This window comes from Morone saxatilis, unplaced genomic scaffold (assembly GCF_004916995.1).
Source record: "Morone saxatilis isolate NCDOM2014 unplaced genomic scaffold, NCSU_SB_2.0 Contig19, whole genome shotgun sequence".
Lineage (NCBI taxonomy): Eukaryota > Metazoa > Chordata > Actinopteri > Moronidae > Morone > Morone saxatilis.
Genome location: NW_023339751.1, coordinates 3,216,793 through 3,239,190, shown reverse-complemented (window position 1 = coordinate 3,239,190; position 22,398 = coordinate 3,216,793). Strand labels below are relative to the sequence as shown.

Here is a 22,398-nt window from a genome sequence, read left to right as displayed (position 1 = left end):
GACTACACTGAAGTACTTTACTTTGAAAACCCATCTGTCTGAATTTATATGGTTTGAATTCTGACATCAAAATTAAAGATTAAACAATTCCTAACTTACACATGGACTACAGGTGATAATCAAAGCAGACCTCGTCTCCGTCACATGATCCAAGAAACATGAGCTCAGATAAGTGACTGAAACCCTGCAGCCATGACTTTTAGATCTGAAAATGTGAGCCTGAAATAACAATTTGAAAACTTGACCTTCTTGACTGAGAATTTCTAAGAATTTGTAGAACAGACTACAGTTTAAGTCATACATTTGTTATTTCAGTTAACACTAAACAGTAAGTATTCAGCAGTGTTTACACAAAGCACACAAAAGGTGTTCAGTTGCTTTTAAAATTATTTTAGCCTCTTTGCTCCCATAAAATTTCCACTTTCCTGAGCATTCAGGACATCTCGTCCATGTCAGCTTAAAAAGTGAGATTTAAACATCGTTGTTGACCTTGGAAACTGAAGTAGACAAAACAATATCACCACAAGGTCCATATAGCGCTTTAAGTTAAAACTCTGAAGCTCTACTTTAAGGCCGACGTGGATGAGAAGAGTGAAACGACTCCAGCTGCTGCTGTGTGCATCTTCCTTTGTTCTCCCTTGCTGTGACGGTAATAAAGCAACAAGTGAGCCTTAAATACGTTTGTGTCAGAAGAAGACTAATGTGACCATATTTCAGGTTATTATTCTTTGATGTACAACACCACCATCTACTGGCCGTCACCGTTCACATGCAAAAGATTAAACACAAAATAGATGTGTAGTTCAAAGGTTTGTAGAATTTATTACAATTCCACAATCATAAACAAAAAGCAGCAATTGCAGAAATATGTACAAGTCTATTTTTTTTTTAAAATACTTGTGGCAAGTTTCAGGTACCAGTTTCAGATTGGCCCCATGTTCAGTCTCTGTAACGCTGCTTCAAGTGCAGTGCTTTCCCGGCTCTTTTAAACCACATGTGGAGGAGAACGCAGTTTCTGTCATTCCTCCACAAAGCCTTGATGTCTTCATGTCACGTGACCAGACTCTCCTGGGGCGAGTAGACACTACCGCCATCTGGAGGTTGGGAGTCATCTCGTCTCCGGAGCTCAGCAGTCACTGGTGTGCTATAAAAAGCCAGTACACCGTGTTGACATCCTGTGGTTTCTCCAGCGAGCTCGTCACTCTCGCCCAGTTTCCCTTTGTTGTACAAAAACATGTTTGTATCCATCAGTCAGAGAGGCGTTGACAAGTTGCTGGGTATCCCAGTGCTTTTAAGACCTTGTGATGGGNNGGGGGGGGGGGGGGGGGGGTAGTGAGGCAAACAGGGAGGGAGGTGCAACTGAGTAATGGTGTCTGAAGCAGTTAACACTGTATTCTCTGGCAATGCAATGTGGGAAGGAGGGCAGCGGGCTGTAAAAGTAGCACCTGGTGCTGGAACTATAAAGGATAAGTGTAATTAGGATACGCTGTACGCTTCAGAGACTACAGCAACATCAGTGTGCACAGCGGGGGCGCTGCTGTTTACCAATACAGATGATGTCAGTTAACAGTGGAGATGTCTGTCGCAGATGGTACATCATACCATTAAACCCTCTTAGCAGGTTTGTAAAGGGTTCGTTGGAAACCAGGGAGGTTTCTCAACAAGGAATTATGGGATGTTAAGAAATATCAGAAGAAAATGTTTTAGCATACGATACCTATCGATTTGAAAGCACTAAAAACTGATTTAGTTCTCGTTTTGGCTGTGTTCTATTTTGTTATTGCTTTGGGACTAACTGTTAGCGACCAGTGACTCCTTGAAGTTAATTTCTGTAAGGTTGGGGGGGGGTCGGTTCGGGAGCGGGGTCTCCTCAGGCTCTGACCAGGTCCTGCTTGGCCAGCAGATGGAAGCTGTGTGGGGGGGCCGTGTACAGTGCTACTGCAGGGAGTGCATGAAGTTGTCCAGGTTGTACTCGGTGTCGTACTGCTGCTGGTCCCATAGCTCTCCCAGGCCGTCCAGCACAGACTTAATGGAGGACTTCCCTGAGGTCGACGGCGAATGCTCACCCTTCTCACCCTTCTCGCCCTGAAACACATTTACATACACGACAGTTCAGGCAGGATGTACACAATGTTCTACAGTAACAACACAAACACTACCTGGGTTTGTACGCCTCATCTCACCATGTTGGTATCATGATATATCTTTACATTCCTACAAGATGGTTCTTTAATAAAACCCCAATCATTAAATGGGTCCTTAACGGTGTGAATCAGTGACTCTGCTCTGTTTGTCTGAACTTAAATGTCACTGCAGTTCCTGGTTCAGATGAAGCTGTATGCTACACAGTGCTGAAACAAGCCGAGTAAGGCGGGCCCCATTCATTCACCTGGATAATGACAGCCGACGCTCAGGCCTTTGTCTCTACACCTGGTATTAAAATGCACTCTGCTTATCTTGATTCTGGCCCCGCTGTGATGAGATCTCAATATGCAAATTAGCTGGGCTGCGGACGTGTTGCAGGACAAGGGAAGGAAAGCCATGGATGGACCTCATTCATTTAGCACTTTTTGCAAGAGAAGACCTGCTAGCTACAGCCACTTGTAGCAGGACAAGGCTTTCAATTAGCAACTAGATGTGGTCGGGATAATGCAGTAACACTGCATTAATGTGGGTTTTTCCTATTCCAGGATATCCGGAGTCATCATCAGATATCGTATGTTAATACTCGTATACCAGGTGTAACTGTGGTCCCTGCCCACCGTCTATGCAGAAGTCATTAAATAGCAGTGGTCTCTGGTTTTCTGAGTAACATCACTAAATTTAGATGAAGTTCTGCAGAATAGAAAATACCAAATTAATGCTTTGTCTTTAATTTCAGTTGTTGGGTTTCTGAGCAATTTTGTAGCTTTCATAGTTAGACTGAGCGATTTGTTTCTGTGTGTATATTTTTTGGTTGGGTGAAGAAGATGTGGCCACTTTCAACATCTATGGATAAATAATAATTAGATAATAAAAAAAGATCAGATGACACCCTCCTCAGTCTGGTTTCTGAGTTTCTGTGACAGAAACTCCTGGGGGGTCTCACCTTGTCCAGAGTGAAGAGGTTGAGGAGCTGGCCTGTTTCCATGCTCTGCAGGCTGGCGTTGTCTTGGCTGATGACAGTGTTGGCGATGCTCATCTTGAATTTCTGCAGACCCATGATCTTCTCCTCCAGCGTGCCTCGCGTGATCAGCCTGTACACGTTCACGACCCGTTTCTGCACGATGACAACACAATGTATCAGATGCGTAGGACTGCCAATCTAATTTCACTTGGTTCATTTTGCACCACTGGTTTCAGACAAGAGCCGTGTCACACAATCCAAGGCTGCTCAAAGGCCACATTTAATAATGCATCAAGGAAACACTGATGAACGAGTGGGGAAGCAACAGAAGCATCTTGAATTCAGCATCATAAATGTAACTGGGATATATGCTAACAGTACCTGTCCTATCCTATGGGCACGATCCATGGCCTGCAGGTCCCTCATGGGGTTCCAGTCATGTTCCACAAACACCACGGTGTCTGCACCTGTCAGGTTCAGACCCAGACCACCAACATGTGTGGTCAGCAGCAGCACGTCAATGGAGGGGTCATTGTTAAACCTGAAATACAGAGGGAGCAAAGCCAGGGAGAAGAATTAGACTCTGGTGGCAGCTCACATTCACAACAACAGGCAGCACTGAGCAATACAAAGTGACACACTACTCAATCCACAGACCTGGAGACGATGGAGTGGCGCAGGCCTGCCTGCACGCTGCCGTCCAGCCTCAGGTAGGTGACTGAGGGCAGTTTGGGTTTCAGCAGGTCGTGCTCCACAATATCTAGCATGCTCTTTAGCTGACAGAAAATGAGCACACGATGCTGGGCCACCACTGCCTCTGTGCCCCCCTCTGAACCGCCACTGCCACCAAGACCACAGTCCACCAGCAACTAGAGAACAGAAGACACATCAGAGCCAGTGAGACAGTCGAGGTCGACATTACAGTTAACCCAGTGAAAGGGTGATTTCATGGGAACAATCTGGTCAGGAACGAAATGCTTGTTCCTTTCTTTTCAGCGTTCTTTTTCAAGCATATCACTTTTATAAAAACTCTTATGTAAAGAAAAATGTACAAAATCCACATTATTATGAATTATGTAAAACATATTCCAAACTGAGAAGACGTGTATCTGCTCTAATAGCTGACTTCCCAGGACATTACCTGTTTGAGAGCGGAAAGTTTGGGCGCGTGCTGAATGTCCCGCAGGTTCGTGTTTTGACTCGTCAGCTGCTCAGTGATGCGTTTGTACTCTGGATGCTGTGGAGTCAAGACCAGGCTCGGGTGATTACACAGTTTCCGCAGGTACTGCAGCGCCTGAAAGGTAGAAATAAAAAAATAAAAAAGGTAAATATTACTGCATACAGTAAGTATTATAAATTAATGCTTTGACTCCAAACCACCACACATCTGCTCCACAGAACAAACGTTTCATTCCAAATAGAAATGTATTGTGTGAAATGTTCACAGGCACGTGGAGCGACAGGTGGCAGTGATGCCCTCAAGATATGCAGCAATGTGCCAATAAAAGCAGGAAAGGAATGAGGGAGGCTACTAGTAAGTGGATATGGGTCTGTGCGTGTGTGTGTGTGTGTGTGTGTGTGAACACAGGGATGATGTTAATTTTATTCATAAGAATCAGCAGCACGCAGTTGTTATGTGCTCCGATTGCAGGGATGAAAATATGACACTGTGTATGTGTTTACTAGCAAATTTGAAAAATACATTTGCTTGGGTTGAATTCTATAAAAGAAACGTAATGACCACGGGGATGTGGGTCCCAATGCTGGTACAAAAAGAAAAAAAAATAGTTTTGGAAATGTTTTAGGAAGAAAATGCATTCAACACTTTCACTTCCTCTTAAGGACACACACACTGCGTTTTGGTAAATAAGACAGAATGTAAACAATAACTTCTCCACAGGGCAACTTTAACTGTTGCTGCAGAGCAAGTTCAGATTTGAAACTGGCATGAGATAAATGTCCAGAAACCAATGTGTACCTGGAAGACATGTCCTGTGGCCTTCAGTTTAGGTTTTTCCTCCTCTTCCGTCGAGGCTGTAGAGATGCTGTCCTCCACACTGGCCTTGGCTCTAGACTTAGCAAAGTCTTCATATAGCTGAACCTGCAGGTCGAGAGAAAGCACACCAGGTTGGAACACTGAGGCTGAGCTGTTATCCAGTTGTAGGTCCTGTGGAAAACTGTCACTACTTCTAACCTACAATTAGCATGCATCTCATTTACAAAGCACTAGACTTCCTTTGAAATACCTTTAGCTGGCCTGTAACATTAGCTACTTTTAGTCAACAGAAGACAAGTTTAATATCCCAGATTACTGTAATAATCTAACGGCAAGAAAAATTAAAATGCAAAGCTGGGGCACTTTGAATAATTCATTATAATAATATTAAAAAGAGAGCAGTGCTAGGGAATTTGGTACAGTTAATGATACTGACAGCGTGTGGGTACTGGTATTGCCTATTAGATAGTTGAAGGGGGCCACAGGTACCTGTAGAGGACTCAGGTTGCAGTAATAGTCCTGAATTATTTTAGGAGGAAGGTCCTGCAGGACATCCTCCTTCATCCTCCTCAGAAGGAACGGTAGCACCTGTCGATGTAAGGCCTCCATCGCCAGGACACCTGGAGGGAGAAACCAATATTAACCACAATTAATGTCCTAATCCTAATGAGATTCTTCATAGAAAAAAGAAGTTATGAAAAGTAATATTCAGTTAGAAATAAAATAAAAAAGGCAGAGAGCTGGTATACCTGCTTCCTGTTCCCGTGAGGAACTTTTGGCGTCACGGCTGGCCAGGATGGGTTTACCATAGCGAGCAGCAAACTGGCGTTCCGTTCCAAGGAAGCCCGGCATGAGGAAGTCAAACAGCGACCAGAGCTCCAGCACATTGTTCTGGGGATAAAGCAGAGGAAAAAATATTCATGCTCTGACTAGTAAACATACAAGGAAAGAAGTACAATTTCCAAAATCTAAAAAATTGTTATTTATGATAACTGTATGACAATATACAAACATACAAAAAGACAGATTAAGATACATTTAAGATTAGATAGAAAAAATGTTCCAGTCATATCTATTTGATATACAGACGGAAGCTCACCTGAATGGGCGTTCCTGACAAGATGATCCGGTAGTTGGCAGCCAATTGCTTAATGGCTTTGGAAAGTTTGGTTTTCCCGTTCTTGATGACATGACCCTCATCAAGAATACAGTAGTTAAATTTTATATTTCTAAGGGCAGAAAAGAGAAGAAGTTTGTATTAGAAAAACTGAGCATCTACCTCAGAAACACAAAGGCAGATATTAAAATTAGAATAACACCCACCTAAAAAAGTCGATGTCATTCCGTACAACATCGTAAGAGGCTACTATGAGATTGTGTTTTTTCACTTGGTGTTGCAACCTGGAAAAGCAAATGTGTATTTAGGGTAATGAATTTAGGAAATAAATTAAACACACGTGTGTTTGCGCAAAACCAAAAATAAAAAGCGCTTTGTTCTCCTCAACAGTTTTGTTCCATTGTACTTATTCAGTTTAGAAAACCTAAAACCTTAAGGACGAGGACATAAATCATTTTCTGTATGCTGACAGGGTTGCTGTAAAGTCTGAGTAAGCTTTACCGCATTCGTTCTGTAGGAGGCCCAGTGTAGTGCAGTGGGTGGAGGAACTCTTTGGTGCAGAACTTGCCCACTTCGTCCACCCAGTGGCCGGTCAGTGTGGGGGGACAAACCACCAGAGAGGGCATTGGGCTGCAGTCTGCGGCCTTAGTCTTGGCATACTCCTGTGCTCTGAACAGACATCAAACATACAGCAGCCTGAGTCAAGTTTACTTACTCAACACTTCAAACATAAAAACAATGTTTAAAGAACAAAAGATCAAAATGAGATCAAAGAAGTGCATCCAAACTGGGACAAACACTGTTTATATTGAAAATGTCAAAGCCTGCTTGTCTATTGTTTGACAGCACAGGATTATTGTAGTAATAAGAGAATAGCATCTAATACAAGACCTTTTCATATTCAGTGTTTTACATAACAAGCTAACATTTTGAGGGAAATTCACTTCTTTTAACAAAAGCTATTTAATTGTGGCTCAATTCATGTGTTGACATGCAAAAAATGAAAATTGATCATTTTAATACATGTAGATGAAGAATTAATTCTCATGTAGAGCTGTCTGCATCACCAACTGTTTACTAGTAGTATATTCATATCGATCACACACACACACACACACACACTTATACCATATAAACAGCTGCTTAAATGGATAATATTTCTACTCATATTTATTATTGAATTATACATTATCTTTACAAGTCATACAAATATGAAGTTTCTATAGAGGGAACAATCATATTAGTGATTGTGCCTCTGAATGGTAGAATATATATGGTATCAAGGTAACGCTGTAGAACTGCTGTCTGGACTACCTGAGGTAGGTATCTCCTGCCAGAATGCAGATGGACTGCAGCGTCTTGCCGAGGCCCATGTCATCACACAGGATCCCATGCAGCTTGTATTTGTTCAGGAAGGACAGCCAGTTCACTCCATCCTGTAAGATGACACAAAGACACACACTGAACACACCAACATAAACATCTGCTCACTAAAACAAGACAGCAGTTGGTTTCAGTAACATTTCCCCCTCAGTCAGTTAAAGTTGAGTGGTTGAGGACCAATAGTAGTAACAATGGTAGCAGTATTTAAACTGGATTTCTGCACTGCTCCGTTAAAGAGATGGATAGCTGGTCTCAGCAGAGCTGCCAGCATGTAGCATTTCTAGAAGCAACCTGCACACATAACATATCTCTATTCGACAGCTTTAACATTTACTCTGTCAAGAAAACCATTTGTTGTCAGAGTCTGTTTCTTTACTTCCTGCCAGCCTGCAGCAGTTAAAGCAAAACATCGTTCCTGAACCTGGCAGGAAAATGATCAGACTCGAGGTGAAGAGGCAGCTCAGGCACAAAACACCAAAGTGTTCAAGGAGTTGTTTCAATGTATAAATACAGGTTGGGCTTCCGTCTGCTGCTTGAGGAGGAATCGCAGAGACACAGTGAACCCTGACAACTGACACACACCTGCTGGTACTTCCTGAGCTCTGCCTTAATGGGCACAGGGATCTTGTAGTTCTCCAGTTTTCTGCCATCTAGTAGTTGCTCCAGGAAGTGCCGTTCTCTGGCCTTCTGGCGGATCAAGTCAGCTGACATGGCTGGAGGGTCCGGTATTCCTGCCTGGTAGACAGGAGAGAGAAAAAACATTTTATCCTGTGTTCTAGCAGTGAGTTATCTAATCTGGATCCAGACTCTTAACTTTGCATAAAACATTCAGCCTTCTGTTGGTGTGCTCCTACCTCTAGGGGCAACAGGCGGATAAGTGTAGCAAAGCACTGTGTGGCCATGAAACGGATGCTATCGCTGGGGTCACTCATTCGGCCCAGCACGGGTACTACGAGCAGCACAATGTAGGGCACAATGTCCACATCCAGCTGCTCCATGACACCTGGAGGGATGTTAGTCAAGGACAGTACCGTACAGAAATAACAGCAACTACAAGGTCAACGCTTTAATCCTTTAAAACTCAGAAGCAACATCCTCACACTGCTTGCACCCTAACAACTTTAAAAAAGCATTACCGCATATTGTGCAATGAAAGAAAAATTTATCTATAGTGGTGTTATCTGTGAAGGATACAGGCCAAAGCCTCGATGGCGCCCTCCTGTTTGGTGCAGTCTTCAATAGCAGCTAACCAGGGGAGTACACACTCCAGGAAACTGTTCATGGTTTCCAGCATGGCTATCTTACTGAGCACGCCCACGCAGCGCGCAGCCATGTGGCGCACCGCTGTGTACGGGTGCTGCAGGCAGGTGAACAGATGGGGAATGTGCTCCAGTAACTAGAGAAACAAACAAAACAGGAGAGACACAATAATTGACTTGCATTGTAATTGTTGTTTAAAAGATCTTTTTATGAACTTGTCCTGGAAATCCCTCCCTCCAGGCTAAATTCTGTTCTATAACTGTTGTATATATACACTTTTTGAGACGAACCCTTTGAAACCAATAATTAACAGTTAAGTCTTTATATGATGCAATTATCATCAGTGGTAAGACTTGAGTAAAAACAGTAGCACAGTCTTGGTGGATCAGTCTTACCAAAGGTTTGAGTTCAGCAGCCATCGCCCCAGCCATGACCTCCAGCACTTGTAGAGAGTTGACCAGTTCCTGAGCTGCAGTGTCTCCCCTCTCCAGCTGAACCTGCCTATCTAGAACACAGTGATACAGAGTATTGACTACATACATAAATCTGAGTCCTGGATTATACTGAGAGCATTATCTTGGTGAAATAAAGTGAAGTGAATTGATATAAATGTGCAAAGTGCTATGAATCATCCTGAAACAACTACAAATTCAAACAAATGTTTGCATCAACAACGCTAGAGTTCATATTATAATACTTGCCGGTAGTTTTTTTTTTTTTTTTTTTAAACGCACTAAAAACAGTTTAAGACTGGTTGCCGTGTTGTTACTGTACTAATATCCAAGATCAAAATCAACATACCAATGCGTTGATTTTCAGTCACCACTGTTCTCAGCGGTCCCACTGTGTTCTCCCACAGGTATGGCAGAGACTTGGTGAGGTCTGTGCCAAAGTGCCTGGCAACAGTTGTTAGGGAGAACTCTGCTCCACGTCTCTGAATAAGAAATGGCTTCTTGCTCTAAAAAACAAACAAACAAAAAAAACGACATTAAAAAATAATAATAATAATTAAAAAAAAAAAATGGGGGGTGTAAACACAACCTGTTGTCATTATGACCTGAATGTGAGGAAAATGTATTGTAGCCCTTGTACCTCATCATTGTCCGTGCTGATGGTGCTGCCAGGAGGAAGCTCAGTGGTGGGGGTCTTTGGGGCTTTAGGGGCTGGCCCTCTCTTACTGGTGATGGCAAATGCTGCCCTCTGATGACGGTAAAGGGTGATGATGCCTCTGGTTTTGTTGACCATGTGATGCATACCATCTTTCTCCAACCCACCGCCTAATGGGATGAGAAATATGGAGAGAGAAATATGGTCAATAGCATGCAAGTACTTCTTCACATGACACAATTATTGGAGGCTCTGTTGCATTTTTCATTCAACAAATACAGAAAAAGAAAGTATTTATTTTTAAGTCACTCTCATAAAACATCAGTGGAATGATTAAAATGTCAATGAAAACCTGGTTTTGGACACCCTGCTGGTAGATGACAAGTTGAGTAACATTATTGAAAATATGCCCAAACTTCAACAACTCTTACCTTTGATATTTTCCTGTGTGGGGGGTACAGGGCAAGCAGATGAGGGTGTGACTGCAGAGTCCACGCAGGCTGAGGCACAGAGGTTTTTGATAATCTTGGGGTTGGGGCACGGCAAGCGTCCAGCACACTGCTGTAGCAGTTTGGCTATAAAAGAAGCCGCATATCCCTGGATCAGGGTGTTCTCCTCCCTCTTGATGACCTCCATCAGAGGCCTGACCAGTGGATTGAGCTTGTCAGGAAGCACCTGCAGGTTAATCACTGCACAAGCTGTGAACATGTGGACACGCAGATGCAGCTGCTGCCATTCTGTGTTGGTCTCCATCACTGTTGCTTGAGCTTGCTGTCGTTTACTGTCCAGTGCCTGCCACTGTTTGGACTTCACGTTCAGACCCGCTGTTGACTCTGTGAAGATGGTGGTTACCTAGGCAACAAGCAGAGGGGAGAATGTGAGTGACTGGAACAAGAGCGATCGGTTACAGAGTGTAACATCCATTGGCCTGAGAATCAGCTGGATACTAAACCATTACCAAAGCTGTCAGCTGAGGAAATAAAGACTGGGACAGAAAACAAATTACAGTTGGATGATATGAAAAACCTTCAAAGACTTAATTGGCATAATAAAGAAGAACCAAACTAAATTTGCAGTTTAATTAAGAACAAGAATAAACTGGTAGTGTTCCCACAGCACAAAGTACAGTTTTGGAGGGTCCTTCAAACACAGGAAGGGCAGTCATTGACTTGAGGTCACCCATTACAAGATGCAGTTTGTGGGTTCAAATGTCTGTTCAAGAGAGTATATTATGTGTGTGTATACTAGTTTTATGTATATATATACTATATAAATACTAGTATGTATTTGGTTCATTAGTGAATATCCTCTTTTCTAACTAACTCGATCAGATCTCATTTTGAATCTATTCTATATCTAATATTAATTTTGAAATAATTTTGTGTGCGGTTGGACCTACCAGGTTCACTAGCTTGGATCAATAGTAGAAAACGGCTACAATTGAGGCGGTCTTGCAGGTGGCTATTTGGGAATCAGCTAGGGCAGGTGCAATGAGCTGCCTTGCACTCATTCTGCCGATGCGTGTGAAGGGAATGCAATCTCAATCATAGTACAAGTGCTCTCGATAGAAGGAATGGCCAGAAGACGGAGGCTGCACCATGGGGGATGACACCACTTTGAGGCCTGAAAGGAGAGCAATATGTATTAGACCTTTTAAATGGTTGATTCTATTAATTTATACTACACAAAAAACAAAAACTGGGTCTTAATCTGTAATACTTTCACAACAATCGAAACTGTGCTCTAAGCTTCACCTCTGCAGGGCGCCACTCCAGAGCGCACCAGAGACACAGCTATGCGGCATGGCAGGGCAGACTTGGTTCTTTGGGGGGAGGTGGAAGGCAACAGCTGGCCAAAGACTCAGGCTGCGCGCGATTCGCTGAGATGCAGCATTGCAAGCTGGAGGCTCACATGATTACACCGAACAGAGCCCCCAAGCAATCTGGATTACGAGATTACAAAGAGGCAGGGAAACACTGTCATAACTGTTACTCTTTATCTGCTTTTTATTGTAACTCGGGCTCATTTCTTTTACGAGAAAATCTCTTAGTCACCTAAGATCAGGACTGATAACTTTCTTTTCCTTCCAATCAAAACGATTACTTGGCAGCCATGAAGCCGAGCTTCGGAACCACAATAGCCCTTGTGACTGGGGTCATCTGCCACCGTCTCTGCACCTGCCTATATACTCCTGGACCTTCATTCACCTGATTGGCCCCTAGGCGTGGCCTTATTGTGTGCCAGCCTTATCCTGTGGAATTAACACAACATTAATTATTTAAGTTAACTAAACAAAACAATATAAACAAAGAAGAAAAAAAACTACACAATGTCACTGGACAATGTAACGGCAGGCTTGTTGCCCATCACAACATTTCTCTCATTTCTCCTGTTTCCCATTCTCTACTTGGAATTTTTCACTTAGCGTTATAACCACAATTCTATTATTGCGCCTCCGCACACCAACCCCGGATTATCGGCGGCTCGGACGTCGTCGGACAGTCAGGTGAGCGTCGGTGGGCTCGAGTCGGTTCGGTGCTGTCCGTTTTGCCGTCGTCAGTCGGCGGTCGGCCTTCATTCTTGGCCGATTCGACATGTAGAATTGGCCACTGCGCCGTCGGCGTCAATGACCAATCTGATTGGTTGATTGAGCTAAGGCCCCTTTGAAGGGTAAAAAGCCGAATCAGGTGAGTGCACGGGAGAAAACCGGACGTCAGTGACGGATGGCTAAACAACGTCAGTAGTTCTTATTATTAGCCATCGTTGATTTTCCGTTCAGCGAGTAATGACAATAACCGCATTCCTTGTTGACTTACTATCAACACTCTCTGAGAAACAATTGACTGCGGCGACAGCGTTGCTCTGTGTTTACTAGGTCTACAGCTTTTTTGGGCGACAAACACAGATTAGGCGCCGCCTGCGCTTGTTGATGGCGGACGTACTTACGCTCGGCATGCGCAGAACCGTACGCCTCCACTTTGCGTCGCCGTGTTGGTGTGTTCGGGAGGCACTTTTTTTGACGACTCGAGGATTACGGGGAGGCGGACTGATTTCAGGTTCGACTGCTTTCTGCCGGCACGGGTCGGCCGTCGGTTGGTGTGCGGAGGCCTTTAAACTGGCTATTAAGTTACTTAAGGGTTGAACTTTGCTTCTCTGCTGTTTGTTAAGTTCCTCCTCTGGACTGTTCAGGTTGCTAAAGCACCTCTTGCTCAAACAAACAGAATCTTAACAGGCATGGCCTGTTTGTCTGTTACCCTCACCCTGTCTGCTACTCTGTCGCCTAGCAACCTCAGAGAGGCTCATTGTTTTGTATGCTGTCTTGAGGTCTCTTGCATTATTTGCATGAACTATATCATTTGCACATAATTATGTCATACATTTACTTTTTCTTTAGTTATTTAGACTTCTCTTTGATTTGATGTTTTACATCAGATGTGTTGCATTGGTATATAACATTTATAGCAATTTACACATTTGAAAAAAAACAACTGACCTTTAGATTAGTTTTCCATAACCTTAAATATAAAATATTATTAAACCAAATAGCAGCTATTGTTCTTTGAATAGGGAATCCATTTTAATTTGAAGACATAACCACAACACAGCTGAGAATAGAATATAACAATACTTATTCTTCAGCCTTATTTGGTCCCTACTGCAGCAACCCTGGTTCAATTCCAACAGGCATCAATTTGCTGCATGTCATCCCTTCTTAACCTCTACACTGTCCTGTCACTTTTCAGCTACTCTATCAAATAAAGGCAATAAAAGGCCCCCAAAAAGTCTTTAAAAACTAAAAGTGTACAACCTTGCAGCGGGCCTTCACTTCCAGCAGCATGTTCAGGTCTATGGGAATGTGTGAGGCCTGCATCATGAGACAGAGCCAGGCACCCATCCATGGACAGCTGGCTGCTACCACGTACTGCTGGGGGGCCTGAGACAGCAGCTCCATCCACACCTGCAGTGACACACATAATTAACAAAACTTATGAAGGGAACTGAAAGAAATGTCTGTATTGTTTCACTTCCAATGATCAAACTCAGGCTGTCTTAGTAATTTCCCCCATGAGATGAAGCGGTAGCGTGGGTGATGCAACAAACCTTTTGAACCAGTTCCAGGATTTCCTCATTGCTCTCCAGTATGCAGGACTGAAAGATGTGCCGGAGCATATCTTGTAGTATGGGGTTGATCCACAATGCACAGCTCTGAAGAACAAAAAACATGAAACACTGCCTTAATGTGTGCGCAACACATTCACTTAATTGTTGAGTCTTGTGTATAAAGACTGGGTATTAATGTAATATATGGCAGAGTACTTTTATAGAAACGGCTCAAATCAAATTTACCTGGTCAGCTTTAGACAGCAGCGTGAAAAGGGTTTCCAGCGCTGCCCGTCTTACTGATGATATAGTATGCCTCAAGAACGGCCAAACTCGAGGGACCAGGACTGTTAATGACTGCTGCATGCTAGAGTGGACAACAAAGGGGGTCAATATAAATACACAGTCAGGAAAGACCCATGCAGGAGTACTAAAGAACTGAATAAAATACCACCTTATTACAAAAAGGTATACACTTGACCCCAGCCAATACTAAATTATCAGTGCTCATCTGTGTTTGTAGCAAGTTTGCTCAGTAGTGGGCGTGCAGTCGGATTGTGTGCTTTTATGTAAATAAAGTTCAAATGAAGTTCAGCCAACCTTGGAACAGTGCTGATACGTGTAGTAACACACAACCACAGAATACAGAAGAGATCATTTGCCTACCTTCAGCTTTTTTTTTTTTTAAAACCACACATATTTTAAGGGCTTTTAATGCCTTTATAGATTTAATTTTAGGTTCAATTTAAATCTCTAAATCACAGTATAAGGGTTTTTTTTTTTTTTTTTTTACAGTCTGCCATCATACAAACACCCCGCAAACATCCCTGAGACTGACCTGCACTGTCGGACCTGCGTGTAGGTGAGCAGCGAGGACAGCAATGTCATTATGCTGTTGGTGGAAGCAGTGAGGTCGTCCAGGTCCAACAGAGCATCCCATAGTGTGTTCACGATGAATGGTACCTGAAAGACACACACACCTCCAAAATGAGGACAATGTGTAACTTCCTACAGATGACAGACTTCAACACAAGTTAAACTCAATAGGATATATAGTAAAAAAGGCCCTACTATTGCCTTCCTGACCTTGTTAGGCAGTAGCTGTACCAAGCCGTCGACCACAGGGATGAGGGATGAAGCTGCCACGGCCCTGACGTCATCATCTAGGTCCTGTAGCCCCACAGTGACAGCAGGGAGCACCCGCGGCAGTAAAACAGAGATCAGATCCTGAAAGACGAAGAACAGACGGATGAAGATCAGCACAGATGTACGGGTATTAGATCAGAAAGAATGGCCTTTAATGACACAAGGACCACATATGCTTGTAGGCTGACATACACATATCCTTCCACCCCCACAATTTATATTCATGACCATATGGCGTTCATATCGAATACATTGTAGAACCCTGCTATGCTTTTTTTTTTTAAACAGCTCATCATATACACACAGAACAGGTGGTACCTGTCGAACTGCCAGGGCATACTTGATCCCGAGCAGGCCTCCATGACGGACCTCCCACTGGTCTTCTGTTAGCAGCTTCAGCAGGACGTCTACTGTCATGGAAACACCAGTTTCATTCATGTGGCGAAGGGCCACACCGAGAGTCTGGGCACACGTCTCCCTGACAGGAGCCACCACCTGGTCAAAGGAGAGAGACAGATATACAGGATAAGTGCAAAAACAGGGAATGTCATAAATTTAGCTGTTATCTAGTTACACGCAGTTTCCCCAATATGTGGCTGATATTGGTCCAGTAAGCCACCATTATTATGACATATGATGCCATTTGATTACACATTTGTTACACTGTGATATAGATTTTTATAACAGTGTCATTATGATTTTTGTTTCACCTCCTATAGACATAGTTGTAGGAGGCTGTCATTACGCAAGCCTTCACACCAATAAAACCCTACACAAGGTCAATTCAATGATTACTTCCTCCTCATTTATAAAGGGTGCAGGCTGTGGTTTTGTATTACATTTTTCTGGTTGACATGCTGCAAGTAGTAGAGCAAATGTTTCACAAGGAACTGTAACACACAAATGTCTTAAAGAAGGTCACTGTGTCTTTTTTAGACTAATACAAAACCACTTTAGCTAGAGTTGAATGGTCATACTATGCATCAGAACGGTTGACACACAATTACTATATTTAGGAGAAGTAAGTGTGAATGCCTTGCACAAATATAGAATGGTTTGTTATATTTGCTCCTTTACTATGTTGCATGTCTCAGATATAAAATCAGTCAGTCATTATTTTTTGCATCATCTCACACATTGAGTTCAGTTGTCCAGCAGGAAACCCACCTCATCCGATACAAAATCTCCAAAGCGGTCGAGAGCGAAGACACAGAGCAGCCGGATAACCAAGTCCTCTATCCACTCCTGATGCTGCCGCAACATCTAAACCAAGACATCAAATGGTTCATATCATGTTTAATTCTCAACAAAATGTAAAAAAAACCTGAGGGCAGAGTTAAGCTATACCTGTTCTGCAGTGCTGCCCACCAGCTTCCCACCCCCAGCACCATGGGACTTGAGGATTTCTCTAAGACCGGTGCCTGCACCATGACGAACCTGTAAACAACCACACGCAATACAATTTTATTGATTCACATTATTTTGCAGTGGTCATATAAAGCGGTTGTTAAAATTGAGGCGTCAGCACCCCTTTGTTTATAGTTGGATCACAGAGTGCCTTTAACTCAGCCCAACCCCTCATGTTCAAATGCTATCATGTAATTTAAAAATGCTTTGTTTTTACCTCCCATGAAGGATTGAAGAGATCATTGCAGAGCTCTTCACAGAAGCTCTCCAGAGGCCACTCATGTATCTAAAGACAAACACATGACAGATCATTAAAGAACTGTTAATCATGTTTTTTTTTTGTCATATATTGTAATTAAAGGGTTCAGGACTTTTATTTTTTATTTTTTATTCCTTACCTCCTCTAAAAGACTGGAGTTATCGGGGACGTTGTCAATTAGGACTTTATGCTCTGTTGCCGGTTGGTCAATAACTACATTGGTGGTTTTCCTTCGTTTCTCTTCAGGTTCACCTTCAAAACTGTCATTACTGAAGTGTGGAGAGATCACAAACGGAGTCGTTTTATCTTTTGAACTAATCTCGTATGTTGATGCTAAGAAAGCACATTTGGCTCTATATTAAGAAATCAATATGTATATGATTTCAACTGAAGTCTGTCTTTTAAAAGAAAAGATGATCCAAGTCTGTCAACGTAATCAAACCAGGCATATTGCAGGTACACGTATGCATAACAATCTCACCTCTTTTCATTTGGATCCACGTCTCTGGATCTTTGTTTGGCCACTAGCTTAGCCATCCTCTTAGCCTTATTCCTCTGACGGTTGCTCATGCCTGGTCGAAACTCTGAGTCAATCAACTCAGCAGCCTGAATGGGCTGAAAATAAAAAACAGTGGACTTGATTATTCATTTTAATGTTTAACTGAATACATACATCAGATACACGACAGCGTAGACCAGATTACTGAATGAATCATTAAACAGATTCATTTTCTGGCTCAAAGCGTTGCAAATTTTCCAAGTGATGCATACTGCTTCTAGGTTCAACAGTGGTTCTTTGAGGTTAACTGCATTCTCCCCCTGCTTATTCATGCACGAGTCATGTTCCTGGGTTTACACCGTGTAGGAATTTCTACCAGTTCAAGTGCAGCTACCTATGCCACACAAACATTTAGATGCCAATTATTTGAAGCATGTTTGACATCTTAAATACAGATCGGGAAGAAATATAAAAAGGTGTTATTGTATTCCCACACTGACATTACCGACATTCCCTGCCTTCTACTAACTTGGTGCGTGCAGCGCCTCACAATAGAGAAGGCACACAAGCGTGGAAGATAGGAAGTCTAGACTGCATGATCCAAGACTAAAACTGGAAACACAGAAAACACCAACGTTTGATTTTATAAGAGGCAAAGAAAAGGGAAAAGAATGTTTCACAGAACGATTGCCAGGCCAGAAGATGATCGAATCTGTATGAATTTGATCAAACCATGTCTACAGATATCATGTTAAGACAAGCCTATCTGCTGCAATGCGAAAAAGGTGTACAATAACACAACACGGTACGAGTCACATTTGTGACTAGGCCCTGCACAGCTCCACAGCAACAGCCTGTCACTGCCAGACAAGTTATAGCCTGCCTTTCTTCACATAATTCAACTTAGCCAGGTAGTCAGGCCATAATCCTGAGCCACACTATCTCACTATAGGGCAACAGTCAACTGCTGACAGAAGCAGTGACAACAGGCACCACTTCCTGCTTCACTTCTGATTATCTTCACCGATTTCTCAGCTTTATAGTGCATCCATGGCCACAACCTGCAGTAAGATGCATGCTCAGATCTCCTGAATCGAAGCTATGAGACCCACCACATGGTTGTGGGAGCTGGATCCAGCTGTGGCTTTGCTTCCATGTGCTCTAAGCGCACTGGTTTGGCAGGTATAGTCTAGGTCGTCGTCGTTGAACAGCTCCTCGGTGTCCATGCCGATAGCAGCACCCATGTCCAGACCCAACTTCTTCTGTAGAAGCTTTCTCTGGCGGACCAGACGTTCCTTTGGGTCCATCTCACCTGACAACAAATGACAGGAAGTCAGAGGGAAAACTTTAGATTGCCCAGAGAACAAGTACACCAGAGCTGTGTGAATACTGATTATGTGTATGTGAGTCCAAATTAACAGCTTTCCAGGGACACAAATAAATACAGGAACAGTATCATAATAGCTCTGAAAGTCACAGAAGTTGTGTAGGGGGACCTTGAAGGAGAAGTGAAATCAGACCATAGAGAAGCAACGACTGGTATGACAACTGAATGCGGGAAGATAAACTAAAAGGAAGTTAAAATGCAAATGAGCTTCAAAAAGCAGCTTTCCAATTCAAATTCATGGCTAAGTAGCCATGCTGGTACTGATATTTGTGTTTGTGTCAGAATCAACCTCTGATATCAGTGGGGATGTTGCTATAGTCCAGTCTCACTAATAGCCATTTTTCCCAATACAGCTGTGTGGGTTTTTCCATTCAAAGTTTGTGAAGCAAACAAAAGTCATCATTGATCAAACACAAAGCTCTCCAGCTGTCAGGGTCTTATACTCATGGATCCAGTGAGCCACACCTTTCCACTTTAAATGTTACAATATAAAATGAAATTAAAAAAAAAAAATATTCAAAATGATAAAGAATCACTACAAACCAGTTTTGTCCTCCTGCAGCTCAAATTCGGCCCCAGCAGACCCCAGCAGAGAGGCCCCATGTTTGAGCAGGCGGGAGATGTCAAAGTGATAGAAAGTCAAGCGGTCACAAGAGGAGTCCTCTGGAGACAAGTCTTCACAAGACTCTACAGGAAACAGACACAAGAGGTTCAAGACTTAATGAATCAGAGGCCATGTCCACACTAATGCCTTTCATCAAGAAACAAGCTTGCTTTTTCCACCCATGAAAACTGAAGTGTTTAGAAAACAGTCTGAGGTCTTACATTGTTTTATGAATGGGAAAAGTAAGTGATTCATGCCTTCAGATATTGGGTATGAACTCTCTGAGAACTCATTAACTCACAATACAGGTGCTGTCAATAAGCTCTGTTTATGAATGTGTCCGTTTGTGATTAAAAAACAAACAACTGGTTTCAGTGTAGCAGTAGAAGATATGTCTTGGTTAATATGTTAACATTTATGAGCCAGGTTTAAATCCACATGTTATAATCCTACAGTCAGGTGACAAAAACATGTCAAATCTAAAATGATGTGTTTGGCTACAGTGAAGAGTGAGCGTGGCGAGTGGAAGGCCACAGAACAGGGTTTAACACTGATGAGGATCTGTAAATGATATTACCGTCCCTGGCGACTGTGAGGACGTCGTGGTACAGGTTCTCTTTTCCAGCTGACTACCAACAGAGTGTATTATGCAAAACCTACGTGTCGTATCAGTTAGCTCGGTTTTAAAATTGGGGCTGATCTCTCAAACGTTTTGTGCCACCAAACGGACGCCCAAGTTCCATGTAACTTCTGTTCAGTTCCAGGGAAACCAGCGATGACACGGTGATTACATGTACTGTGACCAAACTCAAGTTAACATTAGTGCTTATGCTTATTTAAAGTGGTGCATATGACTTAACAAGCCTAAAAGCTCACCTTTTTTAGGTTTGGGTGTTGGGTCCCACTCAGGAATATTCTTCACAATGGCCTCTACAGCTTGGCCTGCTGCTATACGTGTGTCCCAGTTGGGACTCCGTAGGTAGGTCAAGACCTTGTAAATGACAGGAGATAGATTTTATTTACTGCACACATAAACTTAAAGTTGTCTGAACTATAAAAGAGAAAATGGATGTTGTTCCTTTTGTCACAGTTGATACAAGATCAGAATCACACAGAACATTCAGTCCAGGTGCTTCACACTGTTATACATTGCAAGGACAACCACATATGCCCAGGCTGACGTTATCTTATGGAGGCAAAGCTGTCAAACATACCTTTGATAGGAGGCTATTGAGTTCATGTGGGTGGAGTTTGACCACTTCTCCAAGCTGTTGGGCCGCTGCTTTCCTGGTTACTGGTGTTGTTCCGGTGTCAAGCAGGATAAACAATCGATCAAGCCTAAAAGACAAAAAACAAACAACAAAGCAAGGTCAACATAAACACAACAAGACAGATTTCGGTGCTCTGTTGCGTACGGACCACTAACACTGAACCTAAAGCAACAACCAGAATATATTAACTAAACCGTTGCATGTGTTTAACTTAACTTAAGAAAAAGGCAACACATTTAAGTGCCTGGGTAAAACTATTATGCATTATTAATTGTTCGGCTTTTCACCAAGGTAACCTGTAATAATCCTGTTCTTGAGATCATTAGCAGTCTATTAATAAAGTGTGGATTAGAGCTTTACAGGACGTGACCACAGGTACCACTAATACTTAATACTGAACTACAGATGTGTCTACTTTGCTATGCAAAAGAGGACCACTGAGACCACGTGGAATTACAATAACAATCACACCGGGAAAACACATCAAAACAATGTTAGGAAACCGCTAACAGTTGTTCATTTTATATTAGATTACTATCAAAGGACAGGTTGCAAGCACTTTGAAGTTTAATACGCTTGTGTGTGTTTAAATATTGCACTAAATAAACAGGTTGCAACAGTAAGTATATCCAAATGGTGGTCGCAAGCTGGCTTTAACAACTTCCCAATAACGTTATTTCACCTTTACTCAACGGAAGAACATCCGCTGTTAAACACTAAACACGTGGAATTAAATGACACCTCGCACCTGCAGTTGAACAATAAGCCCAAACTGAGTTATAAACCAATTCCCTCCTGGCCCGGCCTGTGAACTAACTTACACCATAACGCCACAATGTGTTAGCTCCCCGGCTAACGTTACCCGGCCGTCGCCAAAATCCAGAAGCAAGCATGCGTGAGCGACAAGATAACCCCCCCTCCCCCCGAGAGAGAACAGTTAATTAAACCATACCTTGATACAGCCATGGTCCAATTATTACACTGCCTTTCACGTCCCACATTCAACAGGCACCCTGTAATTGAAGAGTGGCTCCCGCTACAGATAACCGAGGCCCGGGCTGTTCGGCTCTACGACCACCGTCCGTCCGACTTCACCACCGGTTCATGGCTTCAAAGTTGTCCGTCCGGTAACTTTCGGTATCTTCTCCTACGAAATGTCGCCCGGTGTCCACACGCACATCAATCTACAGCTCGAGTCACCCTGCAGAAGTCTCCGCGGAGAGATATTTCACCCGGATAAGGTGTAAAGAGTTATTTTGTTGCACGTCGAGGGCAAGCCAGAAGACTGTTTTTATATGAGGAGCCATCTTGCATTTATTCCTTCCTCCATAGCAGGCGGATGCTGATTGGCTGGAGCCGCCGGGGAGAGCCAATCAGAATGCACGTTAAAAGAGGAAACGAATGAAAGGAAAAAAAATAAATAAATAAAAGGGACATTTTTTATTTTTTTCTATAAATGTTTGAGACATTGTTGCATCCTACGTGGCTGCAGTTTATTTAACAATACATATATATATATATTTATATGTTCAGATATTATTATTATTATTATTATATTATGAATATTATTATTATTATATACTGTTATTAACAATGACACTACCTTCATATCATCAGTACTATTACCAGCAACTACAACTCTTTGCACCATACCTAACTATTTATCTTTTCTATCTTTTCTAAGTATTTAAATCTCACTCAGTCTAATGTGTTTTTAACGTATGTAATGTGTTTTATATTGTTTTACTGATTGGT

At 42.6% G+C, this 22,398-nt stretch overlaps 1 protein-coding gene across 1 annotated transcript; it reads right to left on the bottom strand.

Annotated features, from left to right (window-relative positions):
- Positions 1–797: 797 nt before the first annotated feature.
- btaf1 (BTAF1 RNA polymerase II, B-TFIID transcription factor-associated) lies at positions 798–21,962 on the bottom strand. The gene is given in 36 exon segments (XM_035663776.1): positions 798–2,085; positions 3,089–3,259; positions 3,488–3,647; positions 3,764–3,975; positions 4,248–4,400; positions 5,085–5,207; positions 5,592–5,722; positions 5,852–5,993; positions 6,202–6,331; positions 6,426–6,503; positions 6,721–6,888; positions 7,534–7,655; positions 8,185–8,337; positions 8,457–8,605; positions 8,797–8,998; positions 9,258–9,367; positions 9,664–9,820; positions 9,955–10,139; positions 10,401–10,821; positions 12,176–12,220; positions 13,778–13,927; positions 14,071–14,175; positions 14,317–14,437; positions 14,909–15,033; positions 15,157–15,297; positions 15,535–15,711; positions 16,384–16,479; positions 16,564–16,653; positions 16,841–16,909; positions 17,022–17,151; positions 17,364–17,497; positions 18,494–18,693; positions 19,312–19,455; positions 20,249–20,363; positions 20,587–20,710; positions 21,596–21,962. Coding segments are annotated over 36 exon segments (5,097 nt in total). The 5' UTR covers positions 21,610–21,962; the 3' UTR covers positions 798–1,935.
- Positions 21,963–22,398: the final 436 nt, after the last annotated feature.